The sequence below is a fragment of the Oncorhynchus nerka genome, linkage group LG27 (genome assembly GCF_034236695.1).
Source record: "Oncorhynchus nerka isolate Pitt River linkage group LG27, Oner_Uvic_2.0, whole genome shotgun sequence".
NCBI lineage: Eukaryota > Metazoa > Chordata > Actinopteri > Salmoniformes > Salmonidae > Oncorhynchus > Oncorhynchus nerka.
In genome coordinates this window covers 825117-845288 of record NC_088422.1, presented here as the reverse complement: position 1 = coordinate 845288, position 20172 = coordinate 825117, and the positions used below count along the sequence as shown (strand labels likewise).

General features: G+C 41.8%; 1 protein-coding gene across 1 annotated transcript in view; it reads left to right on the top strand.

The window, feature by feature from the left end:
• Nucleotides 1–14601: 14601 nt before the first annotated feature.
• Nucleotides 14602–20172, top strand: part of LOC115110965 (doublesex- and mab-3-related transcription factor 1-like) — a 43747-nt gene continuing 38176 nt past the window's right edge. The window contains exons 1-2 of the mRNA XM_065012025.1: nucleotides 14602–14908; nucleotides 17698–17878. Of these exons, the coding sequence (XP_064868097.1) occupies nucleotides 14693–14908; nucleotides 17698–17878 (397 nt within the window). The 5' untranslated portion in view covers nucleotides 14602–14692. The remainder of the gene's footprint in view (nucleotides 14909–17697; nucleotides 17879–20172) is intronic.

Below are 20172 nucleotides of genomic sequence, written 5' to 3'. Positions count from 1 at the left end.
GCTTAATACGGAAGACAGTCCATTCAGTGCGATCTTAGTGCCAGCATCGGTCTGTGGTGGTATGTAGATAGCTACGAAAAATACTAATGAAACACTCTAGGTAGATAGTGTTGTCTACAGCTTATCATGAGATACTCTACCTCAGGTAAGCAAAACTTCCTTAGATATCGTGCACCAGCTGTTGTTTACATAGTATTTGACACACTGTCGATTTTGCAGGTTTTCCTACTTACAAAGCATGTAGAGGTCTGTAATTTTTAGTATAGGTACACTTCAACTGTGAGAGACGGAATCTAAAACAAAAATCCAGAAAATCACATTGTATGATTTTTAAGTAATTAATTTGCATTTTATTGCATGACATAAGTATTTGATACATCAGAAAAGCAGAACTTAATATTTGGTACAGAAACCTTTGTTTGCAATTACAGAGATCATACGTTTCCTGTAGTTCTTGACCATGTTTGCACACACTGCAGCAGGGATTTTGGCCCACTCCTCCATACAGACCTTCTCCAGATCCTTCAGGTTTCGGGGCTGTCGCTGGGCAATACGGACTTTCAGCTCCCTCCAAAGATTTTCTATTGGGTTCAGGTCTGGAGACTGGTTAGGCCACTCCAGGTCCTTGAGATGCTTCTTACGGAGCCACTCCTTAGTTGCCCTGGCTGTGTGTTTCGGGTCGTTGTCATGCTGGAAGACCCAGACACGACCCATCTTCAATGTTCTTACTGATCTCGCGATACATGGCCCCATCCATCCTCCGCTCAATACGGTGCAGTCGTCCTGTCCCCTTTGCAGAAAAGCATCCCCAAAGAATGACGTTTCCACCTCCTTGCTTCACGGTTGGGATGGTGTTCTTGGGGCTGTACTCATCGTACTCATTGGTAGTTTAATCTTCCTCGTAGGTCGTCGTTTTTATTTTGCAATGATTGCACATTAGCTAGAAGAACGGAAGGCAGCCCGACCTCCGTCCACTTTTTTTCAGTCGTCTCTTCACGCAAATAACCGGGATTTGGGCCTGTTCCCGGAAAAGCAGTATGACGGAGCAACTCACTGCCTTCCTGAAGACAAACAATGTATAATGGCATCAGACCGAGGCTCTACATCTGTCCTCGTGCTCCTAGACCTTAGTGCTGCTTTTGATACCATCGATCACCACATTCTTTTGGAGAGATTGGAAACCCAAGTTGGTCTACACGGACAAGTTCTGGCCTGGTTTAGATCTTATCTGTCGGAAACATATCAGTTTGTCTCTGTGAATGGTTTGTCCTCTGACAAATCAACTGTACATTTCTGTGTTCCTCAAGGTTCCGTTTTAGGCCCACTATTGTTTTCACTATATTTTTTACCTCTTGGGGATGTCATTCGAAAACATAATGTTAACTTTCACTGCTATGCGGATGACACACAGCTGTACATTTCAATGAAACACGGTGGAGCCCCAAAATTGGCTGCAAACTTTCTACTTTTAAACTGGGACAAAACAGAGATGCTTATTCTAGGTCCCAAGAAACAAAGAGATCTTCTGTTGAATCTGACGGTTGTACAGTCGTCTCAAATAAAACTGTGAAGGACCTCGGCGTTACTCTGAACCCTGATCTCTCTTTTGATGAACATATCAAGACTGTTTCAAGGACAGCTTTTTCCCATCTACGTAACATTGCAAAAATCTGAAACTTTCTGTCCAAAAATTATGCAGAAAAATTAATCCATGCTTTTGTTACTTCTAGGATAGACTACTGCAATGCTCTACTTTCCGGCTACCCGGATAAAGCACTAAATAAACTTCAGTTAGTGCTAAATACGACTGCTAGAATCCTGACTAGAACCCAAAAAATGTATAATATTACTCCTGTGCTAGCCTCCCTACACTGGCTTCCTGTTAAGGAAAGGGCTGATTTCAAGGTTTTACTGCTAACCTACAAAGCATTACATGGGCTTGCTCCTACCTATCTCTCTGATTTGGTCCTGCCGTACATACCTACACGTACGCTACGGTCACAAGACGCAGGCCTCCTAATTGTCCCTAGAATTTCTATGCAAACAGCTGGAGGCAGGGCTTTCACCTATAGAGCTCCATTTTTATGGAATGGTCTGCCTACCCATGTGAGAGACGCAGACTCGGTCTCAACCTTTACGTCTTTACTGAAGACTCATCTCTTCAGTGGGTCATATGATTGAGTGTAGTCTGGCCCAGGAGTGTGAAGGTGAACGGAAAGGCTCTGGATCAACGAACCGCCCTTGCTGTCTCTGCCTGGCCGGTTCTCCTCTCTCCACTGGGATTCTCTGCCTCTAACCCTATTACAGGGGCTGAGTCACTGGCTTACTGGTGCTCTTTCATGCCGTCCCTAGGAGGGGTGCGTCACTTGAGTGGGTTGAGTCACTGATGTGATCTTCCTGTCTGGGTTGGTGCACCCCCTTGGTTGTGCCGTGGTGGAGATCTTCGCGGGCTATACTCTGCCTTGTCTTAGGATGGTAAGTTGGTGGTTGAAGATATCCCTCTAGTGGTGTGGGGGCTGTGCTTTGGCAAAGTGGGTGGGGTTATATCCTTCCTGTTTGGCCCTGTCCGGGGGCATCATCGGATGGGGCCACAGTGTCTCCTGACCCCTCCTGTCTCAGCCTCCAGTATTTATGCTGCAGTAGTTTATGTGTCGGGGGGCTAGGGTCAGTTTGTTATATCTGGAGTACTTCTCCTGTCTTATCCGGTGTCCTGTGTGAATTTAAGTATGCTCTCTCTAATTCTCTCGGAGGACCTGAGCCCTAGGACCATGCCCCAGGACTACCTGACATGATGACTCCTTGCTGTCCCCAGTCCACCTGGCAGTGCTGCTGCTCCAGTTTCAACTGTTCTGACTGCGGCTATGGAACCCTGACCTGTTCACCGGACGTGCTACATGTCCCAGACCTGCTGTCAAGTCTCTAGAGACAGCAGGAGTGGTAGAGATACTCAACTGACATTTACCTCTGAGGTGCTGACTTGCTGCACCCTCGACAACTACTGTGATTATTATTATTTGACCATGCTAGTCATTTATGAACATTTGAACATCTTGGCCATGTTCTGTTATCTCCACCCGGCACAGCCAGAAAAGGACTGGCCACTCCTCATAGCCTGGTTCCTCTCTAGGTTTCTTCCTAGGTTTTGGCCTTTCTAGGGAGTTTTTCTTAGCCACCGTGCTTCTACACCTGCATTGCTTGCTGTTTGGGGTTTTAGGCTGGGTTTCTGGACAGCACTTTGAGATATCAGCTTATGTACGAAGGGCTATATAAATACATTTGATTTGATTTGACGGGCTCGTCGGACTCGTTAAAGGAAAAAAAGGCTTCTGCCAGTTTGTGGTGAGTAATCGCTTTTCAGTCATAAGAGACGTAGCAGCAAAATTATGTACAAAAGGAAGTTACAAATAACATCAAAAAGTGAACATAAAAACACGTAAAATGTCAGCCATCTTCTTCTTGTCCTGAAATTAAGAACGAATATCGTAGTCACTTTTAAAGACATTAGAAGCAAAATAATAATTGACATGACTTAATAGAAGAATTTGAATCAGTCGCAAGAAAAAAGATAATTTGACCTTATTAAAAACTCGCCAGAACATTTTCCATCAATGATTTGGCCCCTTAGACCCTAACAAACTTTTACAGATGTGCAATTGATTGCATTCTGTCGGGCTGTATCACTGCCTGGTACGGCAACTGCTCCGCCCACAACCATAAGGCTCTCCAGAGGGTAGTGCTGTCTTTCCAACACATCACCGGGGGGCAAACTACCTGCCCTCCAGGAAACCTACACCACCCGATGTCACAGGAAGGCCAAAAAGATCATCAAGGACATCAATCATCCAAGCCACGGCCTGTTCACCCCGCTATCATCCAGAAGGCGAGGTCAGTACAGGTGCATCAAAGCTGGGACCGAGAGACTGAAAAACAGCTTATAACTCAAGGCCATCAGACTGTTAAATAGCCATCACTAGCTGGCTACCACCCAGTTACTCAAACCTGCACCTTATCCATTCTCTCAGGTGTTTTATCCATTATCTCAGGTGTTTTATCCATTCTCTCAGGTGTTTTATCCATTCTCTCAGGTGTTTTATCCATTCTCTCAGGTGTTTTATCCATTCTCTCAGGTGTTCTATCCATTCTCTCAGGTGTTTTATCCATTCTCTCAGGTGTTTTATCCATTCTCTCAGGTGTTTTATCCATTCTCTCAGGTGTTCTATCCATTCTCTGAGGTGTTTTATCCATTCTCTCAGGTGTTTTATCCATTCTCTCAGGTGTTTTATCCATTCTCTCAGGTGTTTTATCCATTCTCTCAGGTGTTTTATCCATTCTCTGAGGTGTTTTATCCATTCTCTCAGGTGTTCTATCCATTCTCTGAGGTGTTTTATCCATTCTCTCAGGTGTTTTATCCATTCTCTCAGGTGTTTTATCCATTCTCTCAGGTGTTTTATCCATTCTCTCAGATGTTTTATCCATTCTCTCAGGTGTTTTATCCATTCTCTCAGGTGTTTTATCCATTCTCTCAGGTGTTTTATCCATTCTCTCAGGTGTTTTATCCATTCTCTCAGGTGTTTTATCCATTCTCTCAGATGTTTTATCCATTCTCTCAGGTGTTTTATCCATTCTCTCAGGTGTTTTATCCATTCTCTCAGTTGTTTCATCCATTCTCTCAGGTGTTTTATCCATTCTCTCAGGTGTTTTATCCATTCTCTCAGGTGTTTTATCCATTCTCTCAGGTGTTTTATCCATTCTCTCAGGTGTTCTATCCATTCTCTGAGGTGTTTTATCCATTCTCTCAGGTGTTTTATCCATTCTCTCAGGTGTTTTATCCATTCTCTCAGGTGTTTTATCCATTCTCTGAGGTGTTTTATCCATTCTCTCAGGTGTTCTATCCATTCTCTGAGGTGTTTTATCCATTCTCTCAGGTGTTTTATCCATTCTCTGAGGTGTTTTATCCATTCTCTCAGGTGTTTTATCCATTCTCTCAGGTGTTTTATCCATTCTCTCAGATGTTTTATCCATTCTCTCAGGTGTTTTATCCATTCTCTCAGGTGTTTTATCCATTATCTCAGGTGTTTTATCCATTCTCTCAGGTGTTTTATCCATTCTCTCAGGTGTTTTATCCATTCTCTCATTCTCTCAGGTGTTTTATCCATTCTCTCAGGTGTTTTATCCATTCTCTCATTCTCTCAGGTGTTTTATCCATTCTCTAAGGTGTTTTATCCATTCTCTCAGGTGTTTTATCCATTCTCTCAGGTGTTTTATCCATTCTCTCAGGTGTTTTATCCATTCTCTCAGGTGTTTTATCCATTCTCTCAGGTGTTTTATCCATTCTCTCGCTGCTGCCCTTTGTAAATAGACATGGAATCACTGGTCACTTTAATGATGTTTACATACTGCTTTACTCATCTCATATGTATATACTGTATTCTATTCTACTGTATTTCAGTCAACGCCACTCCAACATTGCTCATCCTAATATTTATATATTTCTTAATTCCATTCTTTTACTTTTAGATGTGTGTATTATTGTGAATTGTTACTACTGCATTGTTGGAGCAAGGAACACAAGAATGTCGCTACACCCACAATAACATCTGCTAAATATGTGACTGCTATGATTAAGCAATAAGGCACAAGGGGGTGTGGTATATTGGCCATATACCGCAAACCCCCAGTGTGTCTTATTTCTATTATAAACTGGTTACCAAATCAAATCACATTTGAGCAGATGTTAATGCGAGTGTAGAGAAATGCTTGTACTTCTAGTTCCGACAGTAACATCTGGAGCACACATGGAGTGCGAGACATTCTTTATTTTGATAGGTTATAGTTTATTCGCCGTTAGTCAGCACCTCCACACAAACTATTATTCTGGGTGTGCGCCAGCTCATGTTTTTTTTAGGGCAGTAATATCTAACAATTCCCCAACAACTACCTAATATACACACATCTAAAGGGGTGAATGAGAATATGTACATGTAAGTATATGGATGAGTGATGGCCGAGCGGCATAGGCAAGGTGCAGTAGATGGTATAAAATACAGTATATACATGTGATATGAGTAATGAGAGATATGTAAACACTATTAAAGTGACATTATTTAAAGTGGCATTGTATAAAGTGACTAGTGATCCATTTATTAATGTGGCCAGTGGTTGTTGTCCTTGATGATCTTTTTGGCCTTCCTATGACATCCGGTGCTGTAGGTGTCCTGGAGGGCAGGTAGTTTGACCCTGGTGGTGCATTGTGCAGATCACACCACCCTCTGGAGAGCCTTTCGGTTGAGGGCGGTACAGTTGCCTTACCAGGCTGTGATACAGCCTGACAGGATGCTCTTGATTGTGCATCTGTAAAAGTTTGTGAGGGTTTTAGGTGTTAAGCCAAATGTCTTCAGCCTCCTTAGGTTGAAGAGGCGCTGTTGCACCTTCTTCACCACGCTGTCTGTGTGGGTGGACCATTTCAGTTTGTCTGTGATGTGTACGCAGAGGAACTTAAAACTTTTCACCTTGTCCACTGCTGTCCTTTCGATGTGGATGGGGGGTGCGCCCTCTGCTGTTTCCTAAAGTCCACAATCATCTCCTTTGTTTTGTTGACGTTGATTAGAACAGTAAAAAATATTTTTTTTTGTCAAACCTGTGGTATATGGTCTGATATGCCACAGCTTTCAGCCAATCTGCATTCATGGATCAAACCAGGTTTATAATTGTAAATAAATCCCCTTTACGCATGTGCATAACTATAGATACATCCAACAGGAGAGTTTGTTGAGTTTGTTGCTCATAGATCTTGGAATCTCTGAGCAAGAAACACTTGGATGAACATGAAAAAACAAATGTTGAGCTATTTTCTGGCTCCCGAGTGGCACAGCGGTCTACGGCACTGTATCTCAGTGCTTGAGGCGTCACTACAGATCCTGGTTCAATTCCAGGCTGTATCACAACCCGGCCGTGATTGGGAGTCCCATAGGGCAGCGCACAATTGACCCAGCATCGTCCGGGTTAGGGTTTGGCCGGGGTAGGCCAGAATTGTAAATAAGAATGTGTTCTTAACTGATTTGCCTAGTTAAATAAAGGGTAAATGAAAATAATCTGGCAATTATGCTGTTATTCTGATAAATAATGTGAGGGAATGGATAAAACACCTGAGAGAATGGATAAAACACCTGGGAGAATGGATAAAACACCTGAGAGAATGGATAAAACACCTGAGAGAATGGATAAAACACCTGAGAGAATGGATAAAACACCTGAGAGAATGGATAAAACACCTTAGAGAATGGATAAAACACCTGAGAGAATGGATAAAACACCTCAGAGAATGGATAAAACACCTGAGAGAATGGATAAAACACCTTAGAGAATGGATAAAACACCTGAGAGAATGGATAAAACACCTCAGAGAATGGATAAAACACCTGAGAGAATGGATAAAACACCTGAGAGAATGGATAAAACACCTGAGAGAATGGATAAAACACCTGAGAGAATGGATAAAACACCTGAGAAGAATGGATAAAACACCTGAGAGAATGGATAAAACACCTGAGAGAATGGATAAAACACCTGAGAGAATGGATAAAACATGAGAGAATGGATAAAACACCTCAGAGAATGGATAAAACACCTGAGAGAATGGATAAAACACCTGAGAGAATGGATAAAACACCTGAGAGAATGGATAAAACACCTGAGAGAATGGATAAAACACCTGAGAGAATGGATAAAACACCTGAGAGAATGGATAAAACACCTGAGAGAATGGATAAAACACCTGAGAGAGAATGGATAAAACACCTGAGAGAATGGATAAAACACCTGAGAGAATGGATAAAACACCTGAGAGAATGGATAAAACATGAGAGAATGGATAAAACACCTGAGAGAATGGATAAAACACCTGAGAGAATGGATAAAACACCTGAGAGAATGGATAAAACACCTGAGAGAATGGATAAAACACCTGAGAGAATGGATAAAACACCTGAGAGAATGGATAAAACACCTGAGAGAATGGATAAAACACCTGAGAGAATGGATAAAACACCTGAGAGAATGAGAGAATGGATAAAACACCTGAGAGAATGGATAAAACACCTGAGAGAATGGATAAAACACCTGAGAGAATGGATAAAACACCTGAGAGAATGGATAAAACACCTGAGAGAATGGATAAAACACCTCAGAGAATGGATAAAACACCTGAGAGAATGGATAAAACACCTGAGAGAATGGATAAAACATCTGAGAGAATGGATAGAACACCTGAGAGAATGGATAAAACATCTGAGAGAATGGATAAAACACCTGAGATAATGGATAGAACACCTGAGAGAATGGATAAAACACCTGAGAGAATGGATAAAACACCCGAGAGAATGGATAAAACATCTGAGAGAATGGATAGAACACACCTGAGAGAAGATAAAAATGGATGGAAAACACCTGAGAGAATGGATAAAACACCTGAGAGAATGGATAAAACACCTGAGAGAATGGATAAAACACCTGAGAGAATGGATAAAACACCTGAGAGAATGGATAAAACACCTGAGAGAATGGATAAAACACCTGAGAGAATGGATAAAACACCTGAGAGAATGGATAAAACACCTGAGAGAATGGATAAAACACCTGAGAGAATGGATAAAACACCTGAGAGAATGAGAGAATGGATAAAACACCTGAGAGAATGAGAGAATGGATAAAACACCTGAGAGAATGGATAAAACACCTGAGAGAATGGATAAAACACCTGAGAGAATGGATAAAACACCTGAGAGAATGGATAAAACACCTGAGAGAATGGATAAAACATCTGAGAGAATGGATAAAACACCTGAGAGAATGGATAAAACACCTCAGAGAATGGATAAAACACCTGAGAGAATGGATAAAACACCTGAGAAGATAAAAATGGAGAATGGATAAAACACCTGAGAGAATGGATAAAACACCTGAGAGAATGGATAAAACACCTGAGAGAATGGATAAAACATCTGAGAGAATGGATAAAACACCTGAGAGAATGGATAAAACACCTGAGAGAATGGATAAAACACCTCAGAGAATGGATAAAACACCTGAGAGAATGGATAAAACACCTGAGAGAATGGATAAAACACCTGAGAGAATGGATAAAACACCTGAGAGAATGGATAAAACACCTGAGAGAATGGATAAAACACCTGAGAGAATGGATAAAACACCTCAGAGAATGGATAAAACACCTGAGAGAATGGATAAAACACCTGAGAGAATGGATAAAACACCTGAGAAAATGGATAAAAAACAGGGATTGGCTGATTCTTTTCTCCACCATGACACTTAGGGGGCGCTGTGGGCTACAGATTCCAATCCCAGTATTAGCTGGAACTTCTACTTCTCTGGTATAATGGCCTTCGCAACAGTTGGATGTGAATCTCGCCACCTACTGCACGGCTGGATCATAAGGATGTGGGGTAAAAATCATACAAACTAACAAAAAATAAACTTTCTCTAAACAAAATAAACCTGCTTTAATATTCAATTCTCAAATTGTAATCGGGACATTTTCTGGCATCAGTAGTCCTTGCAGTGCTTCTGCCGTGAAGGCTTGGAGGCCCAAAAACTTTTTGGCTACAGATATAATAATGTCCACTTTCTTGGACTTCTTAAACCCTTGTGCTGTACAATTATATAAATGGCTAATGGCTATAAATGGCTAAAAACATTCACCTTCTTCACAATGAATGCATCCAGATCACTCGATGGATTTAAAACATTTACAACTGGTTGAGGTACATCCACCTCCATATCTTCATCAGTACTGTTGCCTCTTACCCCTTTGACTCTCCTCACCGCCTCCACATAGGAGATCTGCCGTACAGCCAAATCAAATCAAATCAAATGTATTTATAAAGCCCTTCGTACATCAGCTGATATCTCAAAGTGCTGTACAGAAACCCAGCCTAAAACCCCAAACAGCAAGCAATGCAGGTGTAGAAGCACGGTGGCTAGGAAAAACTCCCTAGAAAGGCCAAAACCTAGGAAGAAACCTAGAGAGGAACCAGGCTATGTGGGGTGGCCAGTCCTCTTCTGGCTGTGCCGGGTAGAGATTATAACAGAACATGGCCAAGATGTTCAAATGTTCATAAATGACCAGCATGGTCGTATAATAATAAGGCAGAACAGTTGAAACTGGAGCAGCAGCACAGTCAGGTGGAAGTTGAAACTGGAACAGCAGCACGGCCAGGTGGACTGGGAACAGCAAGGAGTCATCATGTCAGGTAGTCCTGAGGCATGGTCCTAGGGCTCAGGTCCTCTGAGAGAGAGAAAGAAAGAGAGAAAGAGAGAATTAGAGAGTGCCCTGTTAGGGTGATCTCTTTCACCCTAACAGGGCACATGTCCATATCTTTTACAATTCCCAAAATGTAGTGGTTTAGACACAAATGCTCTCACCGCATACCTTACATATCAAAGCTTCAAATGTTGGGGCAACAGGTACCGAAAGGTTGCTGGATCGAATCCCTGACCTGACAAGGTAAAAATCTGTTGTTCTGCCACTGAACAAGGCAGTTAACACTGTTCCCCGATAGGCCGTCATTGTAAATAAGAATTTGTTCTTGCCTGGTTAATTAAAGGTTAAATATTATTGTTTAAAATCAGGTAAAGTCTCCTCAAACAACAATAATATCAACAGGCTTTTCTCCTTCCTTCCATTTACCATACGGGTCAGGTGACGTGCACTGACCACTCCTGGGATTTTCTGACTGAGGGACTCGTCATCTGTTACTTCTGAGGTGGATGAATTTAGCCAGATCAATACAGGTTACTTCTGAGGTGGATGAATTTAGCCAGATCAATACAGTTACTCTGACGTGAATGAATTTAGCCAGATCAATACAGGTTACTTCTGACGTGAATGAATTTAGCCAGATCAATACAGGTTACTTCTGACGTGAATGAATTTAGCCAGATCAATACAGTTACTCTGACGTGGATGAATTTAGCCAGATCAATACAGGTTACTCTGACGTGAATGAATTTAGCCAGATCAATACAGGTTACTTCTGACGTGAATGAATTTAGCCAGATCAATACAGTTACTCTGACGTGGATGAATTTAGCCAGATCAATACAGTTACTCTGAGGTGGATGAATTTAGCCAGATCAATACAGTTACTCTGACGTGAATGAATTTAGCCAGATCAATACAGGTTACTTCTGACGTGAATGAATTTAGCCAGATCAATACAGGTTACTTCTGACGTGAATGAATTTAGCCAGATCAATACAGTTACTCTGACGTGGATGAATTTAGCCAGATCAATACAGGTTACTCTGACGTGAATGAATTTAGCCAGATCAATACAGGTTACTTCTGACGTGAATGAATTTAGCCAGATCAATACAGTTACTCTGACGTGGATGAATTTAGCCAGATCAATACAGTTACTCTGACGTGGATGAATTTAGCCAGATCAATACAGTTACTCTGACGTGAATGAATTTAGCCAGATCAATACAGTTACTCTGACGTGGATGAATTTAGCCAGATCAATACAGTTACTCTGACGTGAATGAATTTAGCCAGATCAATACAGTTACTCTGACGTGAATGAATTTAGCCAGATCAATACAGTTACTCTGACGTGGATGAATTTAGCCAGATCAATACAGGTTACTCTGACGTGAATGAATTTAGCCAGATCAATACAGGTTACTTCTGACGTGAATGAATTTAGCCAGATCAATACAGTTACTCTGACGTGGATGAATTTAGCCAGATCAATACAGTTACTCTGAGGTGGATGAATTTAGCCAGATCAATACAGGTTACTTCTGACGTGAATGAATTTAGCCAGATCAATACAGGTTACTCTCGTGAATGAGCCGATCAATGAATGAATTTAGCCAGATCAATACAGTTACTCTGACGTGGATGAATTTAGCCAGATCAATACAGTTACTCTGACGTGAATGAATTTAGCCAGATCAATACAGTTACTCTGACGTGGATGAATTTAGCCAGATCAATACAGTTACTCTGACGTGAATGAATTTAGCCAGATCAATAGTTACTCTGAGGTGAATGAATTTAGCCAGATCAATACAGTTACTCTGACGTGAATGAATTTAGCCAGATCAATACAGGTTACTTCTGACGTGAATGAATTTAGCCAGATCAATACAGGTTACTTCTGACGTGAATGAATTTAGCCAGATCAATACAGTTACTCTGACGTGGATGAATTTAGCCAGATCAATACAGGTTACTCTGACGTGAATGAATTTAGCCAGATCAATACAGGTTACTTCTGACGTGAATGAATTTAGCCAGATCAATACAGTTACTCTGACGTGGATGAATTTAGCCAGATCAATACAGTTACTCTGAGGTGGATGAATTTAGCCAGATCAATACAGTTACTCTGACGTGAATGAATTTAGCCAGATCAATACAGGTTACTTCTGACGTGAATGAATTTAGCCAGATCAATACAGGTTACTTCTGACGTGAATGAATTTAGCCAGATCAATACAGTTACTCTGACGTGGATGAATTTAGCCAGATCAATACAGTTACTCTGACGTGAATGAATTTAGCCAGATCAATACAGGTTACGTGAATGAATTTAGCCAGACGTGAATGAATTTAGCCAGATCAATACAGTTACTCTGACGTGGATGAATTTAGCCAGATCAATACAGTTACTCTGACGTGGATGAATTTAGCCAGATCAATACAGTTACTCTGACGTGAATGAATTTAGCCAGATCAATACAGTTACTTCTGACGTGAATGAATTTAGCCAGATCAATACAGGTTACTTCAATGACGTGAATGAATTTAGCCAGATCAATACAGTTACTCTGAGGTGGATGAATTTAGCCAGATCAATACAGTTACTCTGACGTGAATGAATTTAGCCAGATCAATACAGGTTACTTCTGACGTGAATGAATTTAGCCAGATCAATACAGGTTACTCTGACGTGAATGAATTTAGCCAGATCAATACAGGTTACTTCTGACGTGAATGAATTTAGCCAGATCAATACAGTTACTCTGACGTGGATGAATTTAGCCAGATCAATACAGTTACTCTGAGGTGGAATGAATTTAGCCAGATCAATACAGGTTACTCTGACGTGAATGAATTTAGCCAGATCAATACAGGTTACTTCTGACGTGAATGAATTTAGCCAGATACAATACGTGAATGAATTTAGGTTACTTCTGACGTGAATGAATTTAGCCAGATCAATACAGTTACTCTGACGTGGATGAATTTAGCCAGATCAATACAGGTTACTCTGACGTGAATGAATTTAGCCAGATCAATACAGGTTACTTCTGACGTGAATGAATTTAGCCAGATCAATACAGTTACTCTGACGTGGATGAATTTAGCCAGATCAATACAGTTACTCTGACGTGAATGAATTTAGCCAGATCAATACAGTTACTCTGACGTGGATGAATTTAGCCAGATCAATACAGTTACTCTGACGTGAATGAATTTAGCCAGATCAATACAGTTACTCTGACGTGAATGAATTTAGCCAGATCAATACAGTTACTCTGACGTGGATGAATTTAGCCAGATCAATACAGTTACTCTGACGTGAATGAATTTAGCCAGATCAATACAGGTTACTTCTGACGTGACACATCGACACAATTAATAAAAAAAGGCCGCTTCTAGATTGAATCCACTGTTCTCTTCACAGTCATTGATAGTACAAATGGATCTCCCAAATTAACTTTGTTCAAAAAAATGCAGTCCAACAAGAAATGCATTCGTCCACAGTCTCAAACGGAATATGCCCGAGCCCAGTGAGATGACTAGGTACAATATGCCACCAGACCCTAACCTGCTTTGGTGCGCTCTGCCAACTGTTTGTTTACCAAATGTGTTAAACTGAATCACCCTGCTGAAAAATAACATTACTCCAATTGGAATAGTGTATTATATGCAATGTGTGCATGGCCCACAAACACTATGCACATGTTTATATACTGTAGATTGGTTTATATTAATTGAGTAGCATTTAGATAACTTATATAATCAGATGTCAACCAAAACACAGATATTAATCAAAATAAGACGCCAAAAAGACATCATGAAAAATATTTCTTCATCTAGTTATGATCTGGTTATGATCTGGTCCCGATCACATTTCAACCAGAAAAATACGTCTTGATCACTGTCGTAATGCCCACTGGGTAGCGTTCAGAGGGCTTTGCAAGGTCTAATTTGATAAACCTGGCCCTGTTGCATACATTAACTCTGAGGGAAAGCATTATGTTAAAACAACTTCCTGCAAGATAGATCTTCATTATACAGTGCCAGGGTTCATCCGGTCAGCGAGTGGGTAGAGGAGAGGAGTGCCCGCCAGGACTGGGCTGGGTCGGGCATGCCATCACCCCCCTACGGCCTGGAATGCTGAGTTTGGGCCAAACTGTCTGCGGTGACGTTGGAGGGTGAGAGTACACGTGGGACAGTAACCTTGTAGGTTCTCAATATTGCATCAACTTCTCGCGACATTAAAAACTTCAATAAAATAAACTCACCGTACTAGTTGTCACTTGTGTCGCGTGAGGAGAGCCGTTGGTCGCCGAGCATCAGTTTTCTTTTTTTGCTGAAGATTTTCCTGCAACCGTCCAGGTCACCATCACCACTAGCTACCACTTTACCACCCCGACAATGAGCGACGACGAGCAGACCAAGCTGCTGGAGTGTGCTGGTCCCCCGTCCGCGTCTCCCGGGAAGAAACCCCCGCGGATGCCCAAGTGCTCCCGGTGCAGGAACCACGGCTACGTGTCGCCGCTGAAGGGACACAAGCGCTTCTGCAACTGGAGAGACTGCCAGTGCCAGAAATGCAAACTGATCGCGGAGCGGCAGAGAGTTATGGCGGCCCAGGTAGGGAACTACTGTAGTTTAGCAGTGCATTGTATTAGGATCTTTCGATTAAACTATGCATTGTTTTTTTTCCACAGTAAATGTAAATAATGCTGTTTTGCAATTATATGCATACGTGGATTGTGCATTGTGCTGTGTGGAACTAGCTAACTTTAGCTAGTTAACGTTAGCAATCATTTATTAGCTACAGTTTGCTGCTGTGGTTTTCAAATAGTCTGTCAGATTTCTTTTCTTTTCGTCCTACAGTTGTTTGTTTATGTTCCGTATTTACACAGTTGATCACAACAAAGGCATTTGTTTAGATACATGGATACATTGAATAGCTAGGTGGCTACAATCTGCTACAATGTGAATACACCACCATGCTGGACTTTCCCTCAGACAGACAGCTAAATGTGAAGACCAATACATAACCTGAAGCATGGATGGAACCCAGGTTATTGAAATACGAAGTTAGAATAGTGCCAAAATGTACACTATCAATTTTGCTTTAAATATATTCTGCATTGTAATTTGTAAACTATAATTTTACTACAAGGCACTTTATTTTGGGCTACTTGTAGCTTACTAAAACGGAGTTCAAAGTGAAGGAAGTTTATGACGAACTCTGATGATCAGAGAGACTGGTGGCTTTGTGGAATTTGTCTAATTCACTCAAGGTCAATACTTTGGTCAGATAGGCTACATGTAGAGTAACCTAATCTGCTCGTAGTGGAAGAAGCTGAAGTCACTCCCTTGTCTGTCAGTAAAGCCTTCTTCAGGATATATGATTGTGAGACAATAAAATGTTTTTAAAGTTTGTAATGTCCAATTGTTTCCATGTTCACTGACATGCAGGAATTCCTATATTTTCATGTGTAGGTAGATTTGGTGGACAAAGATAGGAGCTAATATGAATTAAAAACAGGCTGTGGTCAAAGTAAACCCAAAGATATTCTCCACATGCATTTTACATCAGGTCCAGGAGCAGGCTGGGTGTGGGAACTGGCCAATGAGGTCCAGGAGCAGGCATAATCTGGGTGTGGGAACTGGCCAATGAGGTCCAGGAGCAGGCTGGGTGTGGGAACTGGCCAATGAGGTCCAGGAGCAGGCTGGGTGTGGGAACTGGCCAATGAGGTCCAGGAGCAGGCTTAATCTGGGTGTGGAAACTGGCCAATGAGGTCCAGGAGCAGGCTGGGTGTGGGAACTGGCCAATGAGGTCCAGGAGCAGGCTGGGTGTGGGAACTGGCCAATGAGGTCCAGGAGCAGGCTTAATCTGGGTGTGGAAACTGGCCAATGAGGTCCAGGAGCAGGCTGGGTGTGGGAACTGGCCAATGAGGTCCAGGAGCAGGCTGGGTGTGGGAACTGGCCAATGAGGTCCAGGAGCAGGCTTAATCTGGGTGTGGAAACTGGCCAATGAGGTCCAGGAGCAGGCTGGGTGTGGGAACTGGCCAATGAGGTCCAGGAGCAGGCTTAATCTGGGTGTGGGAACTGGCCAATGAGGTCCAGGAGCAGGCTTAATCTGGGTGTGGGAACTGGCTAATGAGGTCCAGGAGTAGGTTTAATCTGGGTGGTGGAGCTGGCCAATGAGCTCCATGAGTATGCGGAACTGTCTGTCTGTCTGTCTGTCTGTCTGTCTGTCTGTCTGTCTGTCTGTCTGTCTACCCAGCTGTCTGTCTACCCAGCTGTCTGTCATGTCTTTATCCTTCCTCAATACAGTAACTAACTGTGTCTGTGTGTGGGTGTGCATGTATGTGTCTTTCTGTGTGTGTGTGTGCCTCTTTCTCTGTGTGTGCGCCTCTTTCTCTGTGTGTGTGTGCCTCTTTCTGTGTGTGTGTGTGTGTGCCTCTTTCTCTGTGTGTGTGTGCCTCTTTCTCTCTCTGTGTGTGTGCCTCTTTCTCTCTGTGTGTGTGTGTGCCTCTTTCTGTGTGTGTGTGTGTGTGCCTCTTTCTCTGTGTGTGTGTGCCTCTTTCTCTCTCTGTGTGTGTGCCTCTTTCTCTCTGTGTGTGTGTGTGCCTCTTTCTCTGTGTGTGTGTGCCTCTTTCTCTCTGTGTGTGTGTGTGCCTCTTTCTCTGTGTGTGTGTGTGTGTGCCTCTTTCTCTCTCTGTGTGTGTGTGTGTGTGCCTCTTTCTCTCTGTGTGTGTGCCTCTTTCTCTCTGTGTGTGTGTGCCTCTTTCTCTGTGTGTGTGTGCCTCTTTCTCTGTGTGTGTGTGTGCCTCTTTCTCTCTGTGTGTGTGTGCCTCTTTCTCTCTGTGTGTGTGCCTCTTTCTCTATGTGTGTGTGTGCCTCTTTCTCTCTGTGTGTGTGCCTCTTTCTCTCTGTGTGTGTGTGTGCCTCTTTCTCTCTGTGTGTGTGTGTGCCTCTTTCTCTCTGTGTGTGTGTGTGTGCCTCTCTCTCTCTCTGTGTGTGTCCCTCTTTCTCTGTGTGTGTGTGTGTGTGTGCCTCTTTCTCTCTCTGTGTGTGTGTCCCTCTTTCTCTCTCTGTGTGTGTGTGTGTGCCTCTTTCTCTGTGTGTGTGTGTGTGTGTGTGTGTGACTCTTTCTCTCTGTGTGTGTGTGTGCCTCTTTCTCTCTGTGTGTGTGTGTGTGCCTCTTTCTCTCTGTGTGTGTGTGTGTGTGCCTCTTTCTCTCTGTGTGTGTGTGTGCCTCTTTCTCTCTCTGTGTGTGTGTGTGTGACTCTTTCTCTCTGTGTGTGTGTGTGCCTCTTTCTCTCTGTGTGTGTGTGTGCCTCTTTCTCTCTCTGTGTGTGTGTGTGTGTGTGCCTCTTTCTCTCTGTGTGTGTGTGTGCCTCTTTCTCTCTGTGTGTGTGCAGGTGGCTCTGCGAAGGCAGCAGGCTCAAGAGGAGGAGATGGGGCTCTGTAGCCCAGCCACGCTGTCCAGTCAGGAGGTTGTTGTGAAGAATGAGCCCACTGGAGACTGTCTGTCCTCGGTGTCTGGAGGACGATCACCTACCTGTGGAAACACCTCAGCTGGTACCTCACCTTCTAATGCAGGTATATATGACACACATTCAATCCACCCACATGTTAGTGTTACCGATGTAAATCTGGTCCCTATGTTTATAACACAGTGACTACCACAACTAATATAATCTGGTCCCTATGTTTATAACACAGTGACTACCACAACTAATATAATCTGGTCCCTATGTTTATAACACAGTGACTACCACAACTAATATAATCTGGTCCCTATGTTTATAACACAGTGACTACCACAACTAATATAATCTGGTCCCTATGTTTATAACACAGTGACTACCACAACTAATATAATCTGGTCCCTATGTTTATAACACAGTGACTACCACAACTAATATAATCTGGTCCCTATGTTTATAACACAGTGACTACCACAACTAATATAATCTGGTCCCTATGTTTATAACACAGTGACTACCGCAACTAATATAATCTGGTCCCTATGTTTATAACACAGTGACTACCACAACTAATATAATCTGGTCCCTATGTTTATAACACAGTGACTACCACAACTAATATAATCTGGTCCCTATGTTTATAACACAGTGACTACCACAACTAATATAATCTGGTCCCTATGTTTATAACACAGTGACTACCACAACTAATATAATCTGGTCCCTATGTTTATAACACAGTGACTACCACAACTAATATAATCTGGTCCCTATGTTTATAACACAGTGACTACCACAACTAATATAATCTGGTCCCTATGTTTATAACACAGTGACTACCACAACTAATATAATCTGGTCCCTATGTTTATAACACAGTGACTACCACAACTAATATAATCTGGTCCCTATGTTTATAACACAGTGACTACCACAACTAATATAATCTGGTCCCTATGTTTACAACACAGTGACTACCACAACTAATATAATCTGGTCCCTATGTTTATAACACAGTGACTACCACAACTAATATAATCTGGTCCCTATGTTTATAACACAGTGACTACCACAACTAATATAATCTGGTCCCTATGTTTATAACACAGTGACTACCACAACTAATATAATCTGGTCCCTATGTTTATAACACAGTGACTACCACAACTAATATAATCTGGTCCCTATGTTTACAACACAGTGACTACCACAACTAATATAATCTGGTCCCTATGTTTATAACACAGTGACTACCACAACTAATATAATCTGGTCCCTATGTTTACAACACAGTGACTACCACAACTAATATAATCTGGTCCCTATGTTTATAACACAGTGACTACCACAACTAATATAATCTGGTCCCTATGTTTATAACACAGTGACTACCACAACTAATATAATCTGGTCCCTATGTTTATAACACAGTGACTACCACAACTAATATAATCTGGTCCCTATGTTTACAACACAGTGACTACCACAACTAATATAATCTGGTCCCTATGTTTATAACACAGTGACTACCACAACTAATATAATCTGGTCCCTATGTTTATAACACAGTGACTACCACAACTAATATAATCTGGTCCCTATGTTTATAACACAGTGACTACCACAACTAATATAATCTGGTCCCTATGTTTATAACACAGTGACTACCACAACTAATATAATCTGGTCCCTATGTTTACAACACAGTGACTACCACAACTAATATAATCTGGTCCCTATGTTTATAACACAGTGACTACCACAACTAATATAATCTGGTCCCTATGTTTATAACACAGTGACTACCACAACTAATATAATCTGGTCCCTATGTTTATAACACAGTGACTACCACAACTAATATAATCTGGTCCCTATGTTTATAACACAGTGACTACCACAACTAATATAATCTGGTCCCTATGTTTATAACACAGTGACTACCACAACTAATATAATGTGGTCCCTATGTTTATAACACAGTGACTACCACAACTAATATAATCTGGTCCCTATGTTTATAACACAGTGACTACCACAACTAATATAATCTGGTCCCTATGTTTATAACACAGTGACTACCGCAACTAATATAATCTGGTCCCTATGTTTATAACACAGTGACTACCACAACTAATATAATCTGGTCCCTATGTTTACAACACAGTGACTACCACAACTAATATAATCTGGTCCCTATGTTTATAACACAGTGACTACCACAACTAATATAATCTGGTCCCTATGTTTATAACACAGTGACTACCGCAACTAATATAATCTGGTCCCTATGTTTATAACACAGTGACTACCACAACTAATATAATCTGGTCCCTATGTTTACAACACAGTGACTACCACAACTAATATAATCTGGTCCCTATGTTTATAACACAGTGACTACCA